At 47.9% G+C, this 27,534-nt stretch overlaps 1 protein-coding gene across 2 annotated transcripts in view; it reads right to left on the bottom strand.

Annotated features, from left to right (window-relative positions):
* Positions 1–2,073: 2,073 nt before the first annotated feature.
* LOC121574651 (helicase ARIP4-like) overlaps positions 2,074–27,534 on the bottom strand; it is a 34,559-nt gene continuing 9,098 nt past the window's right edge. The window contains exons 2-22 of one of the 2 annotated variants that reach the window (XM_045222992.1): positions 23,194–23,386; positions 21,577–21,988; positions 19,848–19,981; positions 18,163–18,351; positions 16,763–16,992; positions 13,933–14,115; positions 13,580–13,713; positions 13,268–13,464; positions 12,409–12,751; positions 11,767–11,944; positions 10,982–11,194; positions 10,740–10,858; positions 10,391–10,515; positions 9,718–9,817; positions 9,150–9,355; positions 8,736–8,911; positions 8,428–8,624; positions 5,614–5,798; positions 5,101–5,190; positions 3,971–4,063; positions 2,074–3,767 (exon numbers count right to left, since the gene is read on the bottom strand). In XM_045222992.1, coding sequence (XP_045078927.1) covers positions 2,800–3,767; positions 3,971–4,063; positions 5,101–5,190; positions 5,614–5,798; positions 8,428–8,624; positions 8,736–8,911; positions 9,150–9,355; positions 9,718–9,817; positions 10,391–10,515; positions 10,740–10,858; positions 10,982–11,194; positions 11,767–11,944; positions 12,409–12,751; positions 13,268–13,464; positions 13,580–13,713; positions 13,933–14,115; positions 16,763–16,992; positions 18,163–18,351; positions 19,848–19,981; positions 21,577–21,988; positions 23,194–23,332 — 4,611 coding nt within the window. In that variant the 5' untranslated portion in view covers positions 23,333–23,386 and the 3' untranslated portion in view covers positions 2,074–2,799. Of the gene's footprint in view, positions 3,768–3,970; positions 4,064–4,609; positions 4,717–5,100; positions 5,191–5,613; positions 5,799–8,427; positions 8,625–8,735; positions 8,912–9,149; positions 9,356–9,717; positions 9,818–10,390; positions 10,516–10,739; positions 10,859–10,981; positions 11,195–11,766; positions 11,945–12,408; positions 12,752–13,267; positions 13,465–13,579; positions 13,714–13,932; positions 14,116–16,762; positions 16,993–18,162; positions 18,352–19,847; positions 19,982–21,576; positions 21,989–23,193; positions 23,387–27,534 lie in introns of those variants that run through there. The other variant, XM_045222993.1, reaches the window with a different exon arrangement.

Below are 27,534 nucleotides of genomic sequence, written 5' to 3'. Positions count from 1 at the left end.
AAACCTGGTTCAGTCTGCTTTCCACCAGACACTGGGAGATGAATTCACCTTTCAGCAAGACAATAACCTAAAAACAAGGCCAAATCTACACTGGAGTTGCTTTCCAAGAAGACAGTGAATGTTCCTGAGTGGCCGAGTTCCAGTTTTGACTTTAATCTACTTGAATGATTAACAACACATTTGACAGAGCTTGAAGAATTTTGAAAAGAATAATGGGCAAATGTTGCACAATCCAGGTTTGTGCAAGCTCTTCAAGATTTACCCAGAAAGACTCAGCTGTAATCGCTGCCAAAGGTGCTACTACAAAGTATTGACTCCGGGGTGTGAATACTTATGTAAGTGAGATGTCTATTTCATTTTCAATACAATTCAAAAAATGTCTACAAACATGTTTTCACTTTGTCATTATGGGGTATTGTGTGTAGAAAAAAAAATATTTAATCCATTTTGAATTCAGGCTGTAACACATCAAAATGTGGAATAAGTCAAGAGGTGTGAATACTTTCTGAAGGCACTGTATGTACAGTGAGGGAAAAAAGTATTTGATCCCCTGCTGATTTTGTACGTTTGCCCACTGACAAAGAAATTATCAGTCTATAATTTTAATGGTGGGTTTATTTGAACAGTGAGAGACAGAATAACAACAAAAAAATCCAGAAAAACACATGTCAAAAATGTTATAAATTGATTTGCATTTTGATGAGGGAAATAAGTATTTGACCCCCTCTCAAATCAGAAAGATTTCTGGCTCCCAGGTGTCTTTTATACAGGTAACGAGCTGAGATTAGGAGCACACTCTTAAAGGGAGTGCTCCTAATCTCAGCTTGTTACCTGTATGAAAGACACCTGTCCACAGAAGCAATCAATCAATCAGATTCCAAACTCTCCACCATGGCCAAGACCAAAGAGCTCTCCAAGGATGTCAGGGACAAGATTGTAGACCTACACAAGCCTGGAATGGGCTACAAGACCATCGCCAAGCAACTTGGTGAGAAGGTGACAACAGTTGGTGCGATTATTCGCAAATGGAAGAAACACAAAATAACTGTCAATCTCCCTCTGCCTGGGGCTCCATGCAAGATCTCACCTCGTGGAGTTGCAATGATCATGAGAACGGTGAGGAATCAGCCCAGAACTACACGGGAGGATCTTGTCAATGATCTTAAGGCAGCTGGGACCATAGTCACCAAGAAAACAATTGGTAACACACTACGCCGTGAAGGACTGAAATCCTGCAGCGCACGCAAGGTCCCCCTGCTCAAGAAAGCACATATACAGGGCCGTCTGAAGTTTGCCAATGAACATCTGAATGATTCAGAGGAGAACTGGGTGAAAGTGTTGTGGTCAGATGAGACCAAAATCGAGCTCTTTGGCATCAACTCAACTCGCCGTGTTTGGAGGAGGAGAAATGCTGCCTATGACCCCAAGAACACCATCCCCACTGTCAAACATTATGCATTGGGGGTGTTTTTCTGCTAAGGGGACAGGACAACTTCACTGCATCAAAGGGATGATGGACGCGGCCATGTACTGTCAAATCTTGGGTGAGAACCTCCTTCCCTCAGCCAGGGCATTGAAAATGGGTCGTGGATGGGTATTCCAGCATGACAATGACCCAAAACACATGGCCAAGGCAACAAAGGAGTGGCTCAAGAAGAAGCACATTAAGGTCCTGGAGTGGCCCAGCCAGTCTCCAGACCTTAATCGCATAGAAAATCTGTGGAGGGAGCTGAAGGTTCGAGTTGCCAAACGTCAGCCTCGAAACCTTAATGACTTGGAGAAGATCTGCAAAGAGGAGTGGAACAAAATCCCTCCTGAGATGTGTGCAAACCTGGTGGCCAACTACAAGAAACGTCTGACCTCTGTGATTGCCAACAAGGGTTTTGCCACCAAGTACTAAGTCATGTTTTGCAGAGGGGTCAAATACTTATTTCCATCATTAAAATGCAAATAAATTTATAAAATTTTTGACATGCGTTTTTCTGGATTTTTTTGTTGTTATTCTGTCTCTCACTGTTCAAATAAACCTACCATTAAAATTATAGACTGATCATGTCTTTGTCAGTGGGCAAACGTACAAAATCAGCAGGGGATCAAATACTTTTTTCCTTCACTGTTTGAAAATACCCTCAAATAAAAGGTGATATTTTGTACTGTTGCCTCATATGAAAAATGTGATCTCAAATCCAAAATGCTGGAGTATAGAGCCACATTTAAAATGTTAGCTTCACTGTCCAAATAAATTTGTAGGGGAGTGTATATTGTCTTCTCTTCCTTTCCAACAGGGTTTACTACAATGTCTATCAAACAGCTAACGACTCTAAAATCACCTTTTTACATTTCGAATGCTAACGGTCCAACAGACGATCACATAGTTCCATCTGATGTGAGCTCCGAGCAGATAGTGTCCTGACTGGCCTCAGTAATCATGATGGGGATAAAATAACTGCATGGCTGGGCCATGCTAGAAGATATAGCAGGAGAGGCAGTGCTTGGAAGCCCCATGTGTATCCAACTGGTCCCCTACAACAACAAGTCCATCCATTCCCATCTGTGGTCTCTGGTGCTCAGCCTCACCAACCTCAGGGGCTCGGGCAAATCTTCAGTCTCTTCAGTAAGATATTCAGCATAAGGATTTTGTTACTTTCTCTTGGTAAGTACATTGAGGTACGACTCGTTCCCTCTCACTCACTCGCTCATAGGAGAGTCTGTGTGCGTGTTTGTGTGTGTGTGGAGGGTGGTTAAGAGGGTTAGGTCTGTTTTTTCAACTTATCCACCTCAGGGTTAATGAATGCTGGCTCATTGTCCTGTCACCTCGATGACATCATCGTCCGAGCTGCTGCCACCGTTCTCCGTGGCCATGTGATGGGTGTCAGGCCGGCTCAGAGCTGCACCCAGGAGGCTGGAGGGGGAAGAGGGGAAGTGGGAGAGGAAGCTGGAGCTTCCTCCAGAGCTGGCTGGGCCTCCTCCCAGGGTGTTGGGGTACATCCTGGGATCAGGCAGCAGGGACTGACTGTAGTTCAGAGGGAAGCCTGGGGACAGCAGGTCGGCCACACTGGGATTCATCAGGTAGGGGGGTAGGGTGGTGGAGGCAGAGGACACGGGCATGGTGTTGGTGGAGGAGGAGGAGAAAGAGGTGGGGGACAAGGAGGAGGAGGGGAGGTGTCCGTTGCTTCCTGTGGCTGAGGAGGCGTGGCTGAGGAGATCTGCCCCTGCCGAGGGGAACATGGCCTGCAGGTCTCCCAGAGTCTGTCCTGCTGACTGGAGGAAGGGGGACGAGGAACTGCCTCCCATCAGCAGCGGGTGGCTCATGTGTCCCTCCAGGGCCTGGTTCAGGGGGGGGAAGCTGAGGCCGCTGCTGCCCAGGGAGAGGCCCGGGAACCCGGCTGCTGATGAGCTGCGTTTGCCCCCCGCCTGCTTGTGTCCACGGCTCTCGGCCATCTTGCGTTTGGAGCGTTGCAGAGCCTCGCTGATGCTCATTCCGATGTCCGCTCTGAACTGCCGGCTGAGGTCCGATTCTGTGGTCTGATTGTGCTGCTGTGTTCTGCTCCCTCCCCCTCTGTCCCCTGTAAACGTGTCCGATGGTGACGGCAGCTCATTGCCCACGGCAATGGTATCTGCGGTGACGGCGTAGCGGCTGAGCTCTCGGAGGATCTCAGGGCTCTCGGGGGTGGAGGGCCACAAGGCGCTATCGGGGGTCAGCCGTTGGCGCTCCGCGGGAGACGAACAGCCGTTACCGATGGCGCGAAGAAGGGAAACCTGGGAACCTGAGGAAAAGAGAGGGTCAAAATAGAGTAACTATTCATTTTTCAAACAGTGCTACAACTACATTCCCTTAAGTCACTACTTGTGTCCCCCAGGGCTCGGTTCTAGGTCCTCTCTGTAGTCTGTACACCAAGTCACTCGGTTCTATCATATCCTGTCAAATGGAGTCCTTATCAAATGTAATGTAATTTAAAGTATAGTGCACCTCTGTTGGTAGAAGTTCCTCCCTGCACTGCTCTGCTGAGCTTCCCTGAGCGGATGGCAAAAATCCTCCCATCATTGGTCTTGATGTAGGTACCTGTGAGGAAGACCGCAGTTAATGGATGATAGCAAATCAAATCAAACTTTATTTGTCATATGCACGGGATACAGCGAAGTTAACGCAGTGCAATGAAATGCTGACTTACTCCCCTCCTCTCATGACATTAGCTAATAAAAGTATAAAAGGTATTCAGTAAAATATACGGTTGCAGGGAAGCACCAGTCAGTTTTGATGCTTAGGTTAATTTACCGAGCCCTTTATCTAAATGAGATAACTTGGGGAATTCAGGTGCCCATGTGGCTGTTGTAAACCACTCTAAGGTGTGTACAGTATTTGGATTAGAGTAGGTAGAGAATTAATTTGACTACACATGCAGGTAGATAAGGGGCCACAGCTTCTACAGTATATATAGTGCCTTCAGAAATATATTTCATTTACATAAGTATTCACACCCCTTTGCTATGATACACCAAATTGAGCTCAGGTTCATCCAATTTCCTTTGATCATCCTTGAGATGTCAATACAACTTGATTGGAGTCCACCTGTGGCCAATTCCATTGTTTGGACATGATTTAGAAAGAAACGCTGTTTCCCACAGTTGACAGTGCACGTCAGAGCAGAAACTATCCCATGAAGTCCAAGGAACTGTCAGTAGATCTCCGAGATGGAATTGTGATGAGGCCTATATCTGGGGAAGGGTATAAAACAAGTTGTAGAGTGTTGATCGTTTCCAATAGCACAGTGGTCTCCATTGGCAAATGAAAAAAATAGACTCTGCCTAGAGCTGGCTGTCCGACCAAACTGACTAACCGGGCAAGGACCTTGTAATCGCCGCCAAAGGTGCTTCTACAAAGTATTGACTCACGGGTGTGAATACGTTTGTAAATGTAATATTTCATTTTCAAGAAATTTGCTAACATTTCTAAAAGCATTTTTTCACTTAGTCATTATGGGGTATTGTGTGTAGATGGGTGAGGAAAGAACATATATTTAATCAATTTTGAATTCAGGCTGTAACAAAATGTGGAATAAGTCAAGGGGTATGAATACTTTCTGAAGGTGTTCTTGTTACCTTTGGACCCTTTGATCATGTGGATGCTCTCTCCTGCACCGATACGGGCCTGGACATCAGTGGTGCTGTTGGCTCCTGGGATCACTATATCTGAGAGGTCAAAAACAAGGAGTCAAAGACGTCAAAACAATACCACGGCTGCATGCCAAATGGCACCCTATTCCCTACGCTGGTCAAAAGTAGTGCACTATATAGGGAACAGGGTGCTATTTGGGACATAAACCCTATCCTAATGCAGCCCCACAGCATTTCACCTGACGAGGACCAGGAGTTATTCCTTAAACCTACCCCTGGGTCATGTTCAGTAGGCACAAAACGTAAGAAAGCGCTCTGAAAAGGGGAGGTACTATCTAAACGTAATCCAATAAGAAATGCTAATTTCCATTTTATGTCGCAAACCGTTTTGCTACGGTGTGCCCTAATGAACAGGACCATGGCAAGCGTATCAGTGTTCATCAGCACCAATTCTATTCAATTCAAACTTTATTGTCCCTGCAGGGAAATTTATTTTACCAGTAGTAGTGACGATCCTCTGGACGTAGACGCCAGCCTTCTGCAGGTAGTTGACGGGGAAGCTGACCCCTGAGCTGGAGCCCGCCACGCCCATGCCCGCCATGCGAGGCATCATGGGAATGGGGGTGGACTGGACGGGCCGGACGCTGGCCACGGGCTTCTCATCACCCCGAGCTATGGGACGCCTAGTGGATCCAAAACACACAAGGATGAGGATCATACACAGTCTGATGTGGGACAGTTTTCAAGACAGATGATAGCTTCAGATGGCATGGTTGAGTTTGGAGGCTAGAAGGGTGATTCTCATGAAACCAGTTTTTACCATGTCCGTAGAAAATACAGTTACAAAACCATGACACAACTGCAAAAATATACTATCATTCTGAAGAGTGAGATGCATAGTTTATGGCAAAGTGTCTTATTTTGTATCCATTTTCTTTTGAATTTTGTGAACGTTCACCCCTAATTCTCATTACCGAAATACATCCGGATTAAATTCTCAGGTCATTTTATACAATCTTACTTTAGAAAAACCTAACTTATTAGAATAAAACACAAATAATGTTGCTGTAGTATGTCCATAATTCATAACAATGGTAAACTAGCTGAAGTTTACATTTTACTATAATATTTATTACATTAAAACAGTGTCTGTGGACATGTCTCATTACCGTAACACTTTTTCAAGTTCCTGTAAAAACTCCAATCAGTTTTTAAATACATTTTTAATTCACCCATGATGCATCATCTAGATGAGTAGTACTTAGATGAGCACAAGTTAAAGGCCACGTAACTCACTGTCTGTAGGAGCGATCCATTTTCGTGAACGGGGTATACAAAACATTTCCATGACACAGACTGACCAGATGAATCCAGGTGAAAGCTATGATCCCTTATTGATGTCACTTGTTAAATCAGTGTAGATGATGGGGAGGAGACAGGTTAAAGAAGGATTTTTAAGCCTTGAGACAGACAACTGAGACATGGATTGTGTATGTGTGCCATTCAGAGGGTGAATGGGCAAGACAAAATATTTAAGTGCCATTGAATGGGGTATGGTATGTGCCAGGCGCACCGGTTTGATTTTGTCAAGAATTGCAATGCTGCTGGGTTTTTCACGCTCAACAGTTTCCCATGTGTATCAAGAATGGTCCACCACGCAAAGGACATCCAGTCAACTTGACACAACTGTGGGAAGCATTGGAGTCAACATGGGCCAGCATCCCTGTGGAACGCTTTCGACACCCTGTAGAGTCCATGCCCTGACGAATTGAGGCTGTTCTGAGGGCAAAGGGGGCGGGGGTTGCAACTCAATATTAGGAAGGTGTTCCTAATGTTTGGTATACTCAGTGTATATACAGGCTAAATTTTGTTTGGTATTCTGCGGATTTCATTTAGAAAAAGCCCATGTTATCACACACATCTGCAGCCGCTAGCTAGCTTGTCAGTTGACATTTGAAGTTAGCGCCGTTCTGCCCATGGAGCAGTGACAGTTCTATTGAGCAGCAACCACTTTTTGACCATGGTCGTAATAACATTCTATTCACTTTAATCATGCTTAATCCTCTGAGTAAACCGTCAAACGTTTGAACCATATAGGTAGTAGAAAATGGCGGCGACAGAGGGCTGCCTTGCTTCGAGCTCTTCGGAAACTTTGCAGTATTTTTTTTTTTTATGTATTATTTCTTATGTTATTAGGCCAGAACAATAACATTTGATTTGATTAATAAACAATGAATGAAATAATCATTTTCTGGGTGAACACCCTACAGAAAAATAACATGTATACACAAGTTATTATGACAAAAAACAAGATTCAGAAGATGACAGAAAATATTCATTAAGTTAATGAGAAATTAGAAAATACATTTTAATAATTTCATTTTAAATCTATGTATTATCAGTGTTATGTTTGACTCAGGCCTTTTCATTAGGTGAGCAATGTAAAAAAATATATTAACTTTTGTTTATAACTTTTGGGGACTTTGAAAACATGCATAACATGCATAATATCTGACATATAAACATAATAATAATTATGAAATAGATAATTCAAGTGATCCAAGAGGAATTTGGTGATTTTTGTTGTCAAATGCCAGTTTCGTGACAATGATCCAAAGGGATCATTTGTATGGATAGGTAGTGGTTTAGGCCTGCTTATTGGGCTTGCACAGCGCTGTTGAAGTATTAGGGGTATAGGACTACATATGGGGTATGTACAGATAACTGCCAAAATAAAGGAAACACTTGAGTAAATCATGGATACAAAGTATATTGAAAGCAGGTGCTTCCACACAGGTGTGGTTTCTGAGTTAATTAAGCAATTAACATCCCATCATGCTTAGGCTCATGTATAAAAATACCCAGTTGCCCAATTTGTTTGGCTACCATGGCTAGAAGAAGAGATGTCAGTGACTTTGAAAGAGAGGTCTCAAATGAGCATAAGGGATTTAAAGGGTGTGTGTGTGTGTGTGTGTGTGTGTGTGTGTGTGTGTGTGTGTGTGTGTATCTCAGTCACCAGATCTCATCCCAATTGAACACTTATGGGAGATTCTGCAGCGGCGCCTGAGACAGTGTTTTCCACCACAATCAACAAAACACCAAATGATGGAATTTCTCGTGGAAAAATGGTGTCACATCCCTCCAATAGAGTTCCAGACACTAGTAGAATCTATGCCAAGGAGCATTGGAGCTGTTCTGGTGGCCCAACCCCCTATTAAGACACTTTATGTTGGTGTTTCCTTTATTTAGTCAGTTACCTGTATGTTAGTGCTGTGATAGCGCAGGTAAGAGAATGGAGAAATTGTCACTCACCAGTTGCGCTGGTTAAAGGCTGGGATGTTGGTGAGGGTCTGGTCACTGGTTGGGTAGTAGTGGGCGTAGGAGGGGCGAGAGTAGGGCACGGAGGCACGCTTCTCATCCTCATAGCTCTTCTTAGCGGCTCTCTTCTCCGCTTTAGTGAGCTTGGACTCTTTCCGGTCCACCAGCAGAGACTCATGGTGGAAGGGTTCCTGGTGGGGTACAGATCAACAGGGTTGATAGATTGCGTGTGTGTGTGTGCCATAGTAATGATGTACAGTGATGCATGACATGACAGTGTGTATCTGTGTGTGTGTGTGTACCTTAGTGATGAGGTGGGGGTAGAGCTGACAGGCCTGGCTGATGACCGTCTCCATCTCTTTGTGGGGCTGCAGAGGGGCTTTGGCCGGGTCAGGCTCCTCCTCCGCAAAGTGCAGCAGAGACTCCACCTCCTTGCGGGTGAACGTCAGAACCGGGTTCAGATCATCAACCACGCGGTCTGGACGCAACCAATCACAGTGTGTTACTGACCACTGAGACAACCAATCACAGTGTGTTACTGACCAATTAGACTCCCCTGGCTTGTACTACGCCGTCATTCACATTTCAACTTCAAATTCTATATGCTGCCATTCATTACGAAGTTTCTCAATTAAATGAATCCAGCAACTTCCACACACACACGTCGTGCATCACTGTACCCCCACATCATTACACACTCCCCCCTTCTCTCTTACCAGACATGCCCTGCTTGGAGACCTGTCGGTCATAGATCTTCTTCTCCAGGGTGAAGTCACAGACCAGGCGGTAGATGTGGCATGGCTTCTTCTGGCCGTAGCGGTACACCCGACACACCGCCTGGGCGTCGTGACACGGGTTCCACGACGCGTCAAACACCACCACCCGGTTGGCCCCGATCAGGTTCACCCCCAAGCAGCCCGCCCTGCAAGTAACACAACACAGGCTTATTAACAACATGCACAAGTGTGTGTGTTACCCTGTGTGTGTAAGTGGGGGAATATATGCAATTATGTGTGTGAATAAATATATTTGTGTGAGTGTGTCTAATTGAGTGTATTTGTCTGCATTTACACAGGCAGCCCAATTCTGATCCTTTGCCCAATTATAGGCAAAATCTGATTGGTCAAAATACCAATTAGTGGAAAAAGCACAGCTTTTGTTGCATATTTGAGTGAACAATATACAAGTATAGATATATAATTATTAGAAAGGGCAGTAGCCATGAGACCACAGCAATTTCACTTCTATTTCTATGCGTATCAGTGTGTGTGTACAGTCTAGTACCTTGTTGACAAGAGGAAGACCCATGTGGAGGTGTTCTCTGGGTCGTTGAACTGGTTGATGAGTCTCTCTCGCTCCGAAGCAGACGTACTCCCATCCAACCCTGGGGGTTGACAGACGAGACACATTCACCACATCAGCATCATGGGGCGATTCCAGACAAATAGTTTTGCGTTCCAAATGGCACCCTATTCCCTATGTAGTGCTCTGGTCAAAAGTAGTGCACTATGTAGGGAATAGGATGCCATTTGGGACACCGCCATACTTCTAGTGGATCGAGTGTAGTGTGGTGGTCAGTCCAGTAGGGGGCCGTAAGACTTCGGCTGAGATTATAACAAATAAATAGGGGTACCCTGATCCTAGATCAGCACTCCCATTCTGAGATTATGAATATGGGCGCTGATGGTTGAGAAAATGTCTAAGTGAGAGTGTAGATGAGTAAAGTTATCAGTTTGAAGCCAAAAACATTTAATGGGACAATTTGCTGTGAAAACAAGCTAACTCCAATCTAATAGTCTGGAACAACAGAGTACGTTAGTGGTAAATTAAATTGGATCTGGGTTCACAGCTGAGCTGACACAGGAAAAGAGTAAAAGGGTTGCCATGGGAATGACGACACTGTCCCGGTAGTAGTGATTGCCATGGGAACAGGGTCGTGCGGATGATGATGACTCACTGTAGTAGTTGATGTTGCGGACCCAGGTCTGGTTCTGGCCATGGTTGTCGGGGGAGACATGGCCTGCTGGCATTAGCCGTCTGGTCAGGAAGTCTTCAATGACGGTCAGGGTGGACAAGCTCTGGCTGATGGACACACGTCAAACACACACACGTTAAAAACACAACCACATCCATATTATGGATACTTATAGGCTAAAAGCAAAAATACACATTTCCATCCTCTGCAAAAACATAAAAGGTAAATAAAGTTATATTATAAAAGTATGCTCATAGAGAGTGACAAACACTTCATTAAAACCAATGATGTATATAAACACACTCCAAACAGCCGTAGGAATAGGTCCTACCTGAAGACCAGGATCTTGTCTCCTCTGATCACGCTCTCATCGATCAGATGGAAGAGCAGCAGCATCTTGGCTGAGTTCTCCAGAACACCAGTCTGGTAGCTGCTCATGATGTCCTTGGCCTGAACAGAGATACATGGAACAGGACGGGAGGTGGGTGAATGAAGCTGTCATTCTTTCACACCAAGGGAAGGGGGGGGGACGGACGGACGGACGGACGGACAGACAGATGTGTCAAGGCGTACCCATTCGTAGGTGATGACCTGATTGGCTCTCTCCTGGATGGGGTTGAGTGAGGGTAGGGTGACGTTGGACCGGCTGTTGGCCTTCAGGCCGGCGCCAGGGGCAGGGCAGCGGGGGTTGGTGGCCGCCGTGATGTCATCCAGGTCCAAATCCTGCTCGTTGGCCAGGTTCTCCTTCTGAAGGGTCTCATAGAGCACGTCAGGGTGGTTCCAGATCTACACACATACACACACACGATTAATGAACTGACTCCAATAGTGTTACTCTGGTCCAGTTGTCAAGATTAGGCTGTTTAGCCTGGCCAGTCTGACTGACTGCTTAAAGGGATTACTAAATGACATATTGGTTTTCTTATCTTTCCTTACCCTGTAAGCAGTCTATGGACAAGGTATGACAGCAACCCATGCTCGGTTTTGTTTACCTGGCCACTTTTTAGAATTTGTAGCACAAATCAATATCCCCAGTATTAGCATTTTCCCCCACGTTTCATGTCCAGATCATCCTAAAGTGCCCCTGCCTGCCTGCCTGCCTGCCTGCCTGCCTGCCTGTCTGTCTGTCTGTCTGTCTGTCTGTCTGTCTGTCTGTCTGTCTGCCTGCCTGCCTGCCTGCCTGCCTCTCTGTCTGTCTGTCTGTCTGTCTGTCTGTCTGTCTGTCTGTCTGTCTGTCTGTCTGTCTGTCTGTCTGTCTGTCTGTCTGCCTGCCTGCCTGCCTGCCTGCCTGCCTCTCTGTCTGTCTGTCTGTCTGTCTGTCTAACCCTACAGCACTAGTACAGCAATCTCAGACTCACCTTGCAGCAGACGCAGAAAGCCTTGAGTGGGTTGAGGCCCAGCCAGCCGCTGTTGCCTGCCTCTCTGAAGCGGTTCATAAACTCAGTGTAAAGGGCCCTCTGCAGGGGCGACAGGCGCACCATGATCACATGCTCGTCCTTGGAGGGGAGCTGGTCCCGCAGCACGTCGTGGCCTCGCCTGGGACAGACACGGAGGAAACACAACACGCAAAAATCAGCTTATTACTATATTGTATACCTAGCCAATTCAAAGAGCTATAGGAGAGAGTAGGTGCTAGGGGTTGATTTGGGATTGGGAATGATGCCTGGGTCACCCAAAATATTCTCCCTAAACACCAGTAAGGCTGTTCTCTGCTCTTCAGTAATGTTACAATGGGTCGTATGCATGTATCAATGTATCAGAGCCAGAGTGCTGACTTAGGATCAGCTTTGCCTTTTAGGTCACAATTAACAAGATTACACGGACAGATGATCCTAGACCAGCACTGCTACATTGAGACGCTCAATACAAATGGCTCCAGGACAACTTGAGATCAGGATTTTGGCTAAGTCAGGGGATAGGTTTGTCTCAATGATATGTGAATGGATGATAATGTGAACAAAGTGGGAATTGATTAAATCAGGCGAAATCCTGGCTCTTACCTCTGGACGAAACCCTCCAGCAGGCTATGCAGCACGTGGCTTCTGTATCTCATCAACCTGGCGTCCTGCGGCGTGCTGTCCACACACTGCCCGTTCAGAATGGGCCTCTCGAACATGTTACTGAACTCCTGCCTGGTGCCCAGGAAGTCCGGCCTGACAAAGTCCACCATGCACCAGTACTCTATCAGGTTGTTCTGCAGGGGGTAGCCCGTTAGGACCACGCGTCGCCTGGAGCGGATGTTCTTCAGGGCCTGCGAGGTGCTGGCGTGGTAGTTTTTGATGCGGTGGCCCTCGTCACAGATCACCACGTCTGGACCGGGCCTGGCCAGGGCCTTCTCGATACCTGGGTGGGTAGGTGGTGAGGAGGGGTAGACAGAGAGTAAAACACAGGTTGAGGAAATGTGTGGAGGAGAGAGAGAGAGAGAGAGAGAGAGAGAGAGAGAGAAAAACACACCTTATGGGAATGTCTGATGTATAAATCAAATAACAACGTTCTCTAATCTACTATCAGTGGTGATTAATACCATCATTTTCATTCACTATGATGTCATTGATGTGCAGGCAATTCATCAGCCTTGGCATTTGAATAATTGTAATTTATGCAGATTTCTACAAAGCATTATTCCCCAACGTCAACTCAGTATACTGTATTGTATCATTGTTATATTGGTGTGCAATTTCTCATTTTCAATGGATCAGTGTAGGAGTTATGATCTAGGATCAGTTTTGCCTTTTAGATCACTATGAATAAGATTAGATGGACAGGTGGGACCTGATCCTAGATCAGCACTCCTACTCAGACTACTACTACGGCCCTAGATCACCTACAGTGGCCCTGCAGCGACCTCTAACCCCTGACCTTTCATGAGCTCCTGCTGCCTGTCCTCTTCGTCCAGGTCGATGATGACAGGTCCCTGGGGCTTCTTGGACTTCCTCTTCCTGCCAGTCACAAAGCTCTTCTTCAGGGACAGCAGGCGGTACATCTCATACCCCATCAGGAGCACACCCCCGTCACGTGACCAGTCCTCCACTACCTTAGCCCGGGCCACCGTGGTTCTGTAGGGCACACACAGGTAGACTAGTCAGAATTGTAACACACACACACACACGAGGGCACACACAGACACACTAGTCAGTGTGTTAGCTAGCTCTACTATATAATGGTACGCACTTGTGCTCGTCGTTGAGGATGTGGACTCTGAAGGTGCGTCCTGTGACCGTGGCAGGGTCACTATCTGGGGGCAGGGCCTCTTGGGACGGGAGCCACAGGTTAAACTCTGCCAACCAGTTCTGGAGGGTGTTCACCTAGGGGGGAGAGAGAGAGAGAAAAGCTAGATAGATGTATGCAAACACACACAGCTTGGAAGACAGACAGCGATACAGACTGACAGGTGAGATGAGAGAGAGAGCAATCAGAGAGATAGAGAACAGAGAGAGAGAGAGAGAGAAACACACACACACACACACACACACTCACTTACTCGAACACACACCCACCCACAACCAACCTATCGGTCAACTCACAGGGACGATGGCCAGTACAGTGTGGGCCCCGGTGTGTCGGAGCAGGATGTCTATGAAGGAGATGACCTGCAGGGTCTTACCCAGGCCCATGCTGTGGGCCAGGATACAGCCAAACCCGCTGCTGCCCTTGTAGCGCTCCAGAGACTCCACCAGGTTGTCATAGAGGAACCGGATCCCACCAACCTGGGAGGGAGGGGAACGAGGAGGAGAGAGAGATGGTAAGCAAGGGGTGAGAGCGAGAGGTGAATCAAGAGCAGAGTGAAGAGGAGATCGATGATGGAAAAAGTGAACGGCGTGTCACGTCTGAAGTCTGTCTTCCTACATGTACCTTAGAGTACACCTTGGCCTTCACCTCTCAGGCTGCAGGGTAAGGGCTAACAGGCTGCAGGGTAAGGGCTAACAGGCTGCAGGGTAAGGGCTAACAGGCTGCAGGGTAAGGGCTAACAGGCTGCATGGTAAGGGCTAACAGGCTGCAGGGTAAGGGCTAACAGGCTGCAGGGTAAGGGCTAACAGGCTGCAGGGTAAGGGCTAACAGGCTGCAGGGTAAGGGCTAACAGGCTGCAGGGTAAGGGCTAACAGGCTGCAGGGTAAGGGCTAACAGGCTGCAGGGTAAGGGCTAACAGGCTACAGGGTAAGGGCTAACAGGCTGCAGGGTAAGGGCTAACATGCTGCAGGGTAAGGGCTAACAGGCTGCAGGGTAAGGGCTAACAGGCTGCAGGGTAAGGGCTAACAGGCTACAGGGTAAGGGCTAACAGGCTACAGGGTAAGGGCTAACAGGCTACAGGGTAAGGGCTAACAGGCTGCAGGGTAAGGGCTAACAGGCTGCAGGGTAAGGGCTAACATGCTGCAGGGTAAGGGCTAACATGCTGCAGGGTAAGGGCTAACAGGCTACAGGGTAAGGGCTAACAGGCTGCAGGGTAAGGGCTAACAGGCTGCAGGGTAAGGGCTAACAGGCTGCAGGGTAAGGGCTAACAGGCTGCAGGGTAAGGGCTAACATGCTGCAGGGTAAGGGCTAACAGGCTACAGGGTAAGGGCTAACAGGCTGCAGGGTAAGGGCTAACAGGCTGCAGGGTAAGGGCTAACATGCTGCAGGGTAAGGGCTACAGGGTAAGGGCTAACAGGCTGCAGGGTAAGGGCTAACAGGCTGCAGGGTAAGGGCTAACAGGCTGCAGGGTAAGGGCTAACAGGCTGCAGGGTAAGGGCTAACAGGCTGCAGGGTAAGGGCTAACAGGCTGCAGGGTAAGGGCTAACAGGCTGCAGGGTAAGGGCTAACATGCTGCAGGGTAAGGGCTAACAGGCTACAGGGTAAGGGCTAACAGGCTGCAGGGTAAGGGCTAACAGGCTGCAGGGTAAGGGCTAACAGGCTGCAGGGTAAGGGCTAACATGCTGCAGGGTAAGGGCTAACATGCTGCAGGGTAAGGGCTAACATGCTGCAGGGTAAGGGCTAACATGCTGCAGGGTAAGGGCTAACAGGCTGCAGGGTAAGGGCTAACAGGCTGCAGGGTAAGGGCTAACAGGCTGCAGGGTAAGGGCTAACAGGCTGCAGGGTAAGGGCTAACAGGCTGCAGGCTAACAGGCTGCAGGGTAAGGGCTAACAGGCTGCAGGGTAAGGGCTAACAGGCTGCAGGGTAAGGGCTAACAGGCTGCAGGGTAAGGGCTAACATGCTGCAGGGTAAGGGCTAACAGGCTACAGGGTAAGGGGCTAACAGGCTGGAGGGTAAGGGCTAACAGGCTGCAGGGTAAGGGCTAACATGCTGCAGGGTAAGGGCTACAGGGTAAGGGCTAACAGGCTGCAGGGTAAGGGGCTAACAGGCTGCAGGGTAAGGGCTAACAGGCTGCAGGGTAAGGGCTAACAGGCTGCAGGGTAAGGGCTAACAGGCTGCAGGGTAAGGGCTAACAGGCTGCAGGGTAAGGGCTAACAGGCTGCAGGGTAAGGGCTAACATGCTGCAGGGTAAGGGCTAACAGGCTACAGGGTAAGGGCTAACAGGCTGCAGGGTAAGGGCTAACAGGCTGCAGGGTAAGGGCTAACAGGCTACAGGGTAAGGGCTAACAGGCTACAGGGTAAGGGCTAACAGGCTACAGGGTAAGGGCTAACAGGCTGCAGGGTAAGGGCTAACAGGCTGCAGGGTAAGGGCTAACATGCTGCAGGGTAAGGGCTAACATGCTGCAGGGTAAGGGCTAACATGCTGCAGGGTAAGGGCTAACAGGCTGCAGGGTAAGGGCTAACAGGCTGCAGGGTAAGGGCTAACAGGCTGCAGGGTAAGGGCTAACAGGCTGCAGGGTAAGGGCTAACAGGCTGCAGGGTAAGGGCTAACAGGCTGCAGGCTAACAGGCTGCAGGGTAAGGGCTAACAGGCTACAGGGTAAGGGCTAACAGGCTGCAGGGTAAGGGCTAACAGGCTACAGGGTAAGGGCTAACAGGCTGCAGGGTAAGGGCTAACAGGCTGCAGGGTAAGGGCTAACAGGCTACAGGGTAAGGGCTAACAGGCTACACTGGCCGCGTTACTTTTGCTGAGCGTGACACACTCCCAAAAATTTAAAATGAAGCCTAAGCGTAAAATTACAACGGTTCTTTTTTCAAGAATTGTATATATGGCTCACGCCCAAGACCACTTGATAAAGTGGCTCCCGCTCCGCCCACGCCAGCCAAAGTTACGTGTCCAATGCAGCAGCTAGAGGACCCCAGACATGGATTGACGTTAGTCCTGAACTTGAAAGCACTTTCAATGGAGATTCACCATTGAGAAGGTTTTTTAGTCCAGAACTAGGCTTAATCTGTGTACGGGAAACTGGACCCTACTGATGACCCAGTGTAGCTCCCCTGTAATACCTGGTGAGGTTTGACTGCGCGGGCCAGCTGCGGGGCGAGGTAAAGGTCTTCCTCCTCCGCTGGGTGGTTGATGTTGACCAGGACCCTCCCCTGGGCGTCTGGTTGGTTGAGTGAGTCGTTGATGTGCGCCCCGCTGCTCTCCTCCGTGGCCCCCGCACTTTCATCATCATTGGCCGAGTCGCTGCTGATCGGCAGTGTGTCGTCGTCCCCCGAGCTCAGCTCGATCACGTCTGGGTCGGGGAGGAATTTGATTGAATAGATGTATTTATAACTTTTTGGGGGGGAACTGTTAAAAATGTACAAATCTCAGAGGATAACAGGTGAAAGAATTATAGCACATTTATTTCCAATGTACATTTTTACATTTGAGTCATTTAGCAGACGCTCTTATCCAGAGTGACTTACAGTTAGTGAGTGCATACATTTTTTCATACTGGCCCCCTGTGGGAATCGAACCCACAACCCTGGCGTTGCAAGCGCCATGCTCTACCAACTGAGCTACAATGTAGTCCCGGAGAGAAGGCTTGATTCAGAGCAGGGGAATTGACATTTATAGTTCATGACATTAAGCGTTCATAACCTGACAGCTAAAACAACGTTATGACTGACATCGATTATTAAGTCATTATCAGGTCTGTGCTGCCTCTAGATAGAGCATTTTAAGTACTAACCAAGAACTGTGTATATATTCCTGTTTGTCTAACCAAGGAACCTTCTAACTAGAAGGTTTTACCTAGAACGTCTGGGTCTAGCCTGTAGTGTAGACAGGTTTGTCACAATACCTTTATCGCTATACTCAGAAATATCATGGAAAGGAAACAACACAATAATAAGACTTCATTTCTCTAGGAAAAGTCCTAATTGGAAACAAACAGCCTTGTGTTGTCACCCAGAGTCAAATGTGTTAATTTTCCAAGCTATAGCACACAATACATACAACCGGTTCTGAAAGGGATAGTTCGGGACCTTTATCTACTTCCCCAGAGTCAGTTAAACTTGTGTATCCCGTTTATCTATCTGCGTGCAGTTTGAAAGAAGTCGCTAGCGTTAGCGCAATTGCTAACTAGCGTTAGCGCAATGACTAACAACTACTATGGGAACAGCTAGCATGCTAGTTGTTCCTGTAGACTTCTAGTCACTGCGCTAACGCTCACAAAACTACCTCCAACTGCCTTCATACTGGACGGAGATACATAAAAACGGTATCCACGAGCTCATCTGACTATGAGGAAGCAGATAAAGGGCCTCATTGACTCTTTAAAAAGGACCAAATAGTTAAGTCTGCTTTGTGTTTTTTGCCATGGAAAATCGAGTCTCGTGATACTGGTATCGTGACAACCCTACTAGACAGAGTGTGGTGGTTGTTCCCTGTGTTTTAGCAGTCCTTCTCCTGGTCTTACCGTCTCTGATAGTGGGCGGGATAGTGGGGATAGCTGGTGGCTTGGCGTCCTCCTCCTCCTCCTCCTCCTCCTCTCCACTGCTGTCGCTGCTGTCCAGACAGATTACGTCCTGCCTGGCTAGGAAAGCAGCCTCTAACAACCCCTGGCCCTGAAACGCCTCGTCTCCAGGCCTCCCTGACACCGCTTCCACTGGAGGAGAGGGGCAGATGAGCGATAGAGAGAAGAGCGCACTGACCATTGTTGTTAAATGTTTACTTTGACAATGTAAGTGCTTTAACGTTCCATGTGAATAAGGTCAGAGAGAGAGAGAGATGGATGGAGAGAGAGAGAGCGAGAGAGACAAGAAATAAGTAAAAGGGGTTAGGAAAATAAATCTCCCTCGACCGTGGGGTGGCAGAATTAGGGCTCTATAAAATCTGTGTTGTGGAGTACGCAGACGGAATCCAGACATTAAAACGGTATTCAACAATATTCAAAAATGTATTGAACTTATTAGTAGGAAATCATCCAAATGTATTTAGCTTACTAGAAAAGTCATTAATTGGCCCAAGTTAATCATAAGACATGAACAAATTGCATCAATGATTCATATTTTCCTGCACATTTCTGAAACGGCACAGGAATGCAGTTAGTAGCGATTAGAGTATCTGTTAGCGGTGATGCTAATTTTACATTTACGTCATTTAGCAGACACTCTTATCCAGAGCGACTTACAAATAGGTGCATTCACCCTATAGCCAGTGGGATAACCACTTTACAAGATCTTTTATTTTTTTATTTTTTTAAGGGGGGGTAGAAGGATTACTTTATCCTATCCCAGGTATTCCTTAAAGAGGTGGGGTTTCAAATAATAATAATAAAATAATAATAAATAAATAACATAGGCTACTTTGTAGTTAACATTTAATTGGGAAAGGCTTTCCCAAAAAACCTTCTATCTCTACTAGAAGATGGTTATCATCAGGACAGCGGAATCACTCACCACCTTCCGGAAGGTGGTGAGTGATTCCGCTGTCCTGATGATAACCATCTTCTAGTAGAGATAGAAGGTTTTTGGGAAAGCCTTTCCCAATTAAATGTTAACTACAAAGTAGCCTATGTTTTCATTTAAATGCTCAAAAGAGCAATTTATCAATAAATAATTGCTAGGACTGTATGGGAGTGGTCTGAGCAAGGAGGGGAAAACTGAAAACAAGCTGTTATTGGCAGAGAGGTTTGGAACTCTTTTTTTATTGGTCTATTAACTAATTTACAAACTATGCAATCACATGAGCGCTACAGAAACATTGCTAACCAAACAATGGCCTCTTTGCTGGTGTACACTTGAATTAAAGGGTCACTACACCCAAGAATCTTAATTTCTTAGATTTTTCCACAGACCTCAAAAGTGGTCTCCTGGTGTGGTTTAAGCATTGTTGTGGACTTAGAACATCCAATTGTGTGGTTTTTCTATACAACAAAAAACGGTGTGATTTTTAGAGCGAAAACATGAGAAAACTGAAAAAAAAACTGAAACCTGGAAAAACAAAACAGAGAAAACGGAATTTGGGGAAAAAAATGAATCAGGCAAACATTTTAAATATTTTATAGGGCCCTCCAGAATCCTTTGTATGACAGACCACCAAATGGAGCCCCTCTATGACAGTCAGTGTCCAGAGCGGTTCAGGCTGAAGTAGGACTCTCACCTGGTGGAGGAAACTCTTGGACGGGTGGTGCCGTGAAGTCCTTCCTCTGCTGCTCCAGACGCCTCAGCCTCTCTAACTCCTCCTGCTGGGCTGCTTTGGTCACTGCCTCCATCTGGTGCTCCTTCAGCAGCTTCCTGTTGGGAGGAGAGGAAGAAGGGATGGTTTGGAAGACAGGAGGACAGAATGGGTTAGAGAAGAGGAGGACAGGGGGTGGGTTAGAGGAGAGGAGGACGGGTTAGTGGAGAGAAGGAGAGGAGGACATGGGGATGGGTTTGAGGAGAGGAGGACGGGTTAGAGGAGGACAGGTTAGATGAGAGGAGGACAGGGGGATGGGTTAGAGGAGAGGAGGACAGGGGGATGGGTTAGTGGAGAGAAGGACAGGGGGGATGGGTTAGAGGAGAGGAGGACAGGGGGATGGGTTAGTGGAGAGAAGGACAGGGGGGATGGGTTAGAGGAGAGGAGGACAGGGGGATGGGTTAGTGGAGAGGAGGACAGGGGGATGGGTTAGAGGAGAGGAGGACAGGGGGATGGGTTAGTGGAGAGGAGGACAGGGGGATGGGTTAGAGGAGAGGAGGACAGGGGGATGGGTTAGTGGAGAGGAGGACAGGGGGATGGGTTAGTGGAGAGGAGGACAGGGGGATGGGTTAGTGGAGAGAAGGACAGGGGGATGGGTTAGAGGAGAGGAGGACAGGGGGATGGGTTAGAGGAGAGGAGGACAGGGGGATGGGTTAGAGGAGAGGAGGACAGGGGGATGGGTTAGAGGAGAGAAAGGGGGACAGGGGGATGGGTTAGAGGAGAGGAGGACAGGGGGATGGGTTAGTGGAGAGGAGGACAGGGGGATGGGGGAGAGGAGAGGAGGACAGGGGGATGGGTTAGAGGAGAGGAGGACAGGGGGATGGGTTAGAGGAGAGAAAGGGGGACAGGGGGATGGGTTAGAGGAGAGGAGGACAGGGGGATGGGTTAGAGGAGAGGAGGACAGGGGGATGGGTTAGAGGAGAGGAGGACAGGGGGATGGGTTAGAGGAGAGAAAGGGGGACAGGGGGATGGGTTAGAGGAGAGGAGGACAGGGGGATGGGTTAGAGGAGAGGAGGACAGGGGGATGGGTTAGAGGAGAGAAAGGGGGGACAGGGGGATGGGTTAGAGGAGAGGAGGACAGGGGGATGGGTTAGAGGAGAGAAAGGGGGACAGGGGGATGGGTTAGAGGAGAGGAGGACAGGGGGATGGGGGAGAGGAGAGGAGGACAGGGGGATGGGTTAGAGGAGAGAAAGGGGGACAGGGGGATGGGTTAGAGGAGAGAAAGGGGGACAGGGGGATGGGTTAGAGGAGAGGAGGACAGGGGGACAGGGGGATGGGTTAGAGGAGAGGAGGACAGGGGGATGGGTTAGAGGAGAGGAGGACAGGGGGATGGGTTAGAGGAGAGGAGGACAGGGGGATGGGTTAGAGGAGAGGAGGACAGGGGGATGGGTTAGAGGAGAGGAGGACAGGGGGATGGGTTAGAGGAGAGGAGGACAGGGGGATGGGTTAGAGGAGAGGAGAGAAAGGGGGACAGGGGGATGGGTTAGTGGAGAGAAGGACAGGGGGACGGGTTAGAGGACAGGGAGACGGGGATGGGTTAGAGGAGAGGAGGACAGGGGGATGGGTTAGAGGACAGGGAGACGGGGATGGGTTAGAGGAGAGGGTAGATAACAGGGAATTGAAACCACCCTATCGAACAGATGAGTGTACCTACCTGATGTTCTTCCTCATGTGTGCTGTCTTAGAGGGTTTAGCAGGCTCCTTAGACTTAGAGGTCCTCTGTTTCTTATTTTTTCCAACTGAGGACTTGTCCTTGCTGGGGGTCTCAGGATGGGACAAAGGGGCCTGGGATTTTGAGGCCCTCGGTTTCTTCTTTTTGCTCACAGAGGGCTTGTCCTGGCTGGGGCTCTCAGGGCAGGAAGGAGGCTGGGAACTGGGGCCAGACGGGGGCTGGGAGCGAGACTCAGGCCTAGAGTTGGGCCGGGAGGAAGGCCTGGAGGGGGGCTGGGAGGTTGGCTGAGACGGGGGATCAGAGGGAGTCTCTTCCGAAGGTGAGGTAGCTGAGGGGTAGTCCCTCCCTCCCTGGGTCTCCATCTCTGTACTGCCCTGGCCGCTCTCTGGCCGCTCTGTTGGAGAGAGGAGCAGAGAATGACATCAATCAATCAACTAATTATAAAATCCAGGACTGGGCTTAATCTGTGTCTGGGAAACTGGCCATTAGGGTTTGAGAAATGGACAAACCCTTTTGGGAAAGCATGGTTTGTCAGGAACTTTCACCAAACCATTGGTTTATCAGTTTCTGGGGTCAATGAGCTGAAGAATCTCCATTGAACAAGATTCTTAGTCCAGGATCAGGCTTCGTGATTTATCCGGGAAACCGTCCCTAAATCCTAACTCTTGTATTCTTTACTGGGCCAACCGATCATCTTCTCTATGGTCCAGTCAGACAGATGTTACAGACAGTGTCTGTCCCCCAAATGGCACCCTATTCCCTTAAATAGTGCACTACGTCTAACCAGTCAAAAGTAGTGCACTAGGAATAGGGTGCAATTTGTGACTCCCATCCTTCCAGGCAGCCAGGCTGAGTGTGTGAGTGGGGCTTGCCCAAGGCTCTGACCCTATGGGCCCTGGTCAAAAGTAGTACACTAAATAGGGAATAGGGTGCCATTTGGGACACAACCAGTGTCTTCATTACACTCCCATCCTTCCAGGCAGTCAGGCCTGAGTGTATGAGTATGAGTGGGGGTTGCCCGGTGTGACCCCTGGCAGCCTCTCACATTCCTGGCATTGAACACATAGTTGAGACGCTGCTCAGAGCAGATGCAGGCAGCTCCAGGCTGGAAATTTCATTACAGCAGCATTCATCAAACCCTGACCTGAATTGTCCTACCTGTTGCTCTGTCTGCTCTAACATGTTCAAACTTGTCTGTCTGACAATGTGGGATCAGACTCTCTCCAAGTACCCAGCTCACTGCTTGACTCTTGTTTCTGCATCCAAAATGGCACCCTATTCCCTACGTAGTACACTACTTTTGACCGGGTCCTCCCATGTAGGGCACTATTCTAGGGAATAGGGTGCCAGACTTCCCTCTGCTGCAACGTAAAAGCTGCGGCATAACAACAGCGGAGATGTTAAGCCTCGCACTTTCAGTTGTTGCGGAAGTCAGCCCGACTCTGCTGTTTACTTCCTGCATCACCAACTTTCCCTTTAAACGGAGTTAGTCTTTAGATTGAATTAGAATCACTTCTAGAATGTCTTCTGTTCTGACTGAAGAACCTGTATGAATTGTAAGTATTAAGTCGGAGGCAACACACCAGCCATGTCACTCACCAACTGCATCATCTTCATCATCCCCATCATTGTCACCCTCATCTTCATCCTCAATCTCCTCGTCTTCCTCTTCCAGATCCTCGTCTTCGCTGTTAACACTGGGGTCCAGGTCGCTTCCTGAGATCGCCTCTTCAGACATGGCGTCCCACAGGGCTCAGAGAGCATTACCTACACACATATTCACTGGGGGTACCTGTAATACAATACACATCGCTTTAAGCCAACTGTCAAACAAAGCACAACAAAATGGAGACCCCCTTTAAAAGGGATAGTTCACCTAGGCTAAATCAGGATAAGGAAACCAATATGTGTGCAATTCCACGGTAACGGAATTACACAGACAAACAAAAACCATTGATTTCAAAGTTGAACAAACCATACAACTCCATGCACAAGGACTACTTTACAAAATCACAATTCTATAAAGTCTATAATCTCCCTCAGTTTTTTATGTGTCCACATTTTCTAAAAAACGTAGATATCTGCTGCGAATTAAGATTCAACGATATCTGCATGACATGAAACACTGAGTTTGAACAAAACTGTTTTGGTTATTGAACTATATTAAGCAAAGGAAGGAAAGGGGGATACCTAGTCAGTTGTACAACTGAAATGTGTCTTCCGCATTTAATCCAAACAAAATGAAGTGTCTTCACATTTACATTTACATTTTAGTCATTTAGCAGACGCTCTTATCCAGAGCGACTTACAGTTAGTGAGTGCATACATTATTATTTTATTTTTTCATACTGGCCCTCCGTGGGAATCGGACCCACAACCCTGGCGTTGCAAACGCCATGCTCTACCAACTGAGCTACATCCCTGCCAGCCATTCCCTCCCCTACCCTGGACGACGCTGGGCCAATTGTGCGCCGCCCCCATGGGTCTCCCGGTCGCGGCCGGCTACGACAGAGCCTGAACGTAATTCCGGTAACGGAATTACAGCATGGGTCCCTGATCTGTACTACACAGAAAAGCAAACTATAGATATGAATGTCATGCTCTTCATGGGGATGTATCCTGAATAGGTACACAAAAGTAGAAATATGCAATATCCTCCTTTGCATCTTTGGGTATTATTCTACACACTGCCTATTATTTGAATGAGCTCCGACCCCAAACAAGAGGTTGGACAGGACTGGACCAAATCTGAACCAATCATCTATGTTTCACAAGTTTGGACATCAAAGTACAATCAAAGTACAGCATGGTAGCACTCAGAAGAGCAGAGTTCAGTACAGTACAGTAAAGTAGTTTAGTACAGTATTGTACTGTACTATACTCTACTTTTCTTTACTGTACTGTACTGTGCTGTACTAGTGTTGCACGGTATAACAAAACTTCAGTACCTTTTCGATACAAGAAAATGAAAAATGGTTTAGTACTAGAATTTTTGTTACTTTCGGTACTTCTGTCAAATGTGTCTCATGGCTCAAGTTTGTATCAGCGCAGCCGATGTCCAGCTTTATAGCGCGAGCGCACCGTGCCTGCTCCACTTAGCCTGCACTGGGAGTCTGGGCTGCATCATGTTAGCTCCCCACCGTGCCTGCTCCACTTAGCCTGCACTGGGAGTCTGGGCTGCATCATGTTAGCTCCCCACCGTGCCTGCTCCACTTAGCCTGCACTGGGAGTCTGGGCTGCATCATGTTAGCTCCCCACCGTGCCTGCTCCACTTAGCCTGCACTGGGAGTCTGGGCTGCATCATGTTAGCTCCCCACCGTGCCTGCTCCACTTAGCCTGCACTGGGAGTCTGGGCTGCATCATGTTAGCTCCCCACCGTGCCTGCTCCACTTAGCCTGCACTGGGAGTCTGGGCTGCATCATGTTAGCTCCCCACCGTGCCTGCTCCACTTAGCCTGCACTGGGAGTCTGGGCTGCATCATGTTAGCTCCCCACCGTGCCTGCTCCACTTAGCCTGCACTGGGAGTCTGGGCTGCATCATGTTAGCTCCCCACCGTGCCTGCTCCACTTAGCCTGCACTGGGAGTCTGGGCTGCATCATGTTAGCTCCCCACCGTGCCTGCTCCACTTAGCCTGCACTGGGAGTCTGGGCTGCATCATGTTAGCTCCCCACCGTGCCTGCTCCACTTAGCCTGCACTGGGAGTCTGGGCTGCATCATGTTAGCTCCCCACCGTGCCTGCTCCACTTAGCCTGCACTGGGAGTCTGGGCTGCATCATGTTAGCTCCCCACCGTGCCTGCTCCACTTAGCCTGCACTGGGAGTCTGGGCTGCATCATGTTAGCTCCCCACCGTGCCTGCTCCACTTAGCCTGCACTGGGAGTCTGGGCTGCATCATGTTAGCTCCCCACCGTGCCTGCTCCACTTAGCCTGCACTGGGAGTCTGGGCTACATCATGTTAGCTCCCCACCGTGCCTGCTCCACTTAGCCTGCACTGGGAGTCTGGGCTGCATCATGTTAGCTCCCCACCGTGCCTGCTCCACTTAGCCTGCACTGGGAGTCTGGGCTGCATCATGTTAGCTCCCCACCGTGCCTGCTCCACTTAGCCTGCACTGGGAGTCTGGGCTGCATCATGTTAGCTCCCCACCGTGCCTGCTCCACTTAGCCTGCACTGGGAGTCTGGGCTGCATCATGTTAGCTCCCCACCGTGCCTGCTCCACTTAGCCTGCACTGGGAGTCTGGGCTGCATCATGTTAGCTCCCCCACCGTGCCTGCTCCACTTAGCCTGCACTGGGAGTCTGGGCTGCATCATGTTAGCTCCCCACCGTGCCTGCTCCACTTAGCCTGCACTGGGAGTCTGGGCTGCATCATGTTAGCTCCCCACTCATGCTGCACAGAAGTTAACACACTTTAATAATGCGACACAGCATTTTGAAACTGTTAATTACTGTTCGCAAAACAATGTCCATACAGTCTAGAACACTTTACAATGCAAGACGATACCGGTATCTTCCAGCTTTGTAGGCTAACTATCATTGCTAGCTTACAGCTGAAGCCAACATCAATTCACTTCCCCAGTATTTTGTTTGCAAACAATAACACAAAATATTTTGATTTCAAAGCTGATCGACCTCTCTCTCACGTCTCTCCCAAATATTATCTATTGCCTCAGCGAACTGAATAAGGCTCCGTCGGGCTGCTTCCCTCTTGCCTTGTGAATGACGTCATTACTGGTTAAAGAGACAAAGCTCACTTTTACAAAATAAGCTACTTCTATGCAAATGTTGTTGATCAGTACAATAAAATAAGTCCCAAATGGAAGGGAAACAGATTGTTTGCCATCTGTAGCCCCATGAAATCAGCCAAAACAAGCTCAATAACTCAATGCATGCACACACTCCTATTGAATATGCATTCCCCTGTATTGTGTATGGGCCTAGGCTACATATTGATTTACCCAGTTTATCAATAGAGATTTACCATTCAAATAAATGATTACCATTATGCTGTTATTTAGTTAGATTGGTAAAAACAAAGTCAAATTGTTTGTATGATTGTGTAATTGATTCATTAACGCATACATGGCTGTCTCTGAAAAATAAAAACGATTGAAAAGAGCAGAAGCTGAGTTTATCTGTCTGGATCATCTGCCATTCTGTGACTTTGGCTAATATGCCTTATTTTTTTTTGCCATGGTATTGTTTTATTATTGAGTATTGTGATACTAAACCTGGCATCGAAGTAAAAATTCTGGTATCGTGACAACACTACTGTACTCTACTTTTTACTGTCCTCTACTACAGTGTTTCCCAACCCTGGTCCTCCAGTTCCCCCAACAGTACACATCTGTATCGTAACCCAGGACAAGCACACCTGATTCAACTAATCATTAAGCCTTCAATGAGTTGAATGAGGTGCGTTTGTCAAGGCGAAACGTTGTACTGTTGTGGGTACTCGAGGACCAGGGTTGGGAAACACTGCTCTACTGTCCAAACGTGTGAACCCAACTGTGGTTTGTGATTACTATGATTTCCCATTGTAGCCAATTAAATTGCAGAAATTCCGTTACAATGCAATGTTTCTTAAACTTACAGAAGGCAAATAATTTATACAAAGCTAAATATAAGTGATGATATTAGTTGGCAGAGGTCTTTCCTTCAACATTATTGAAGCCACTGCCTGTTCACCCCACTATCAACCAGAAGGCGAGGTCAGTACAGGTGCATCAAAGCTTGGACCAAGAGACTGAAAAACAGCTTCTATCTCAAGGCCATCAGACTGTTAAATAGCCATCACTAGGCGGTTTCCACCCGGTTACGTAACCCTGCACCTTAGAGGCTGCTGCCCTATAGACTTGAAATCACTGGCCACTTTCAAAATGGAACACTAGTCACTCTAATAATGTTGACATATTTTTGCTTTACTCATCTCATATGTATATACT

This window comes from Coregonus clupeaformis, chromosome 10 (genome assembly GCF_020615455.1).
Source record: "Coregonus clupeaformis isolate EN_2021a chromosome 10, ASM2061545v1, whole genome shotgun sequence".
Taxonomy (NCBI): domain Eukaryota; kingdom Metazoa; phylum Chordata; class Actinopteri; order Salmoniformes; family Salmonidae; genus Coregonus; species Coregonus clupeaformis.
This window is presented reverse-complemented; position numbering and strand designations above follow the sequence as displayed.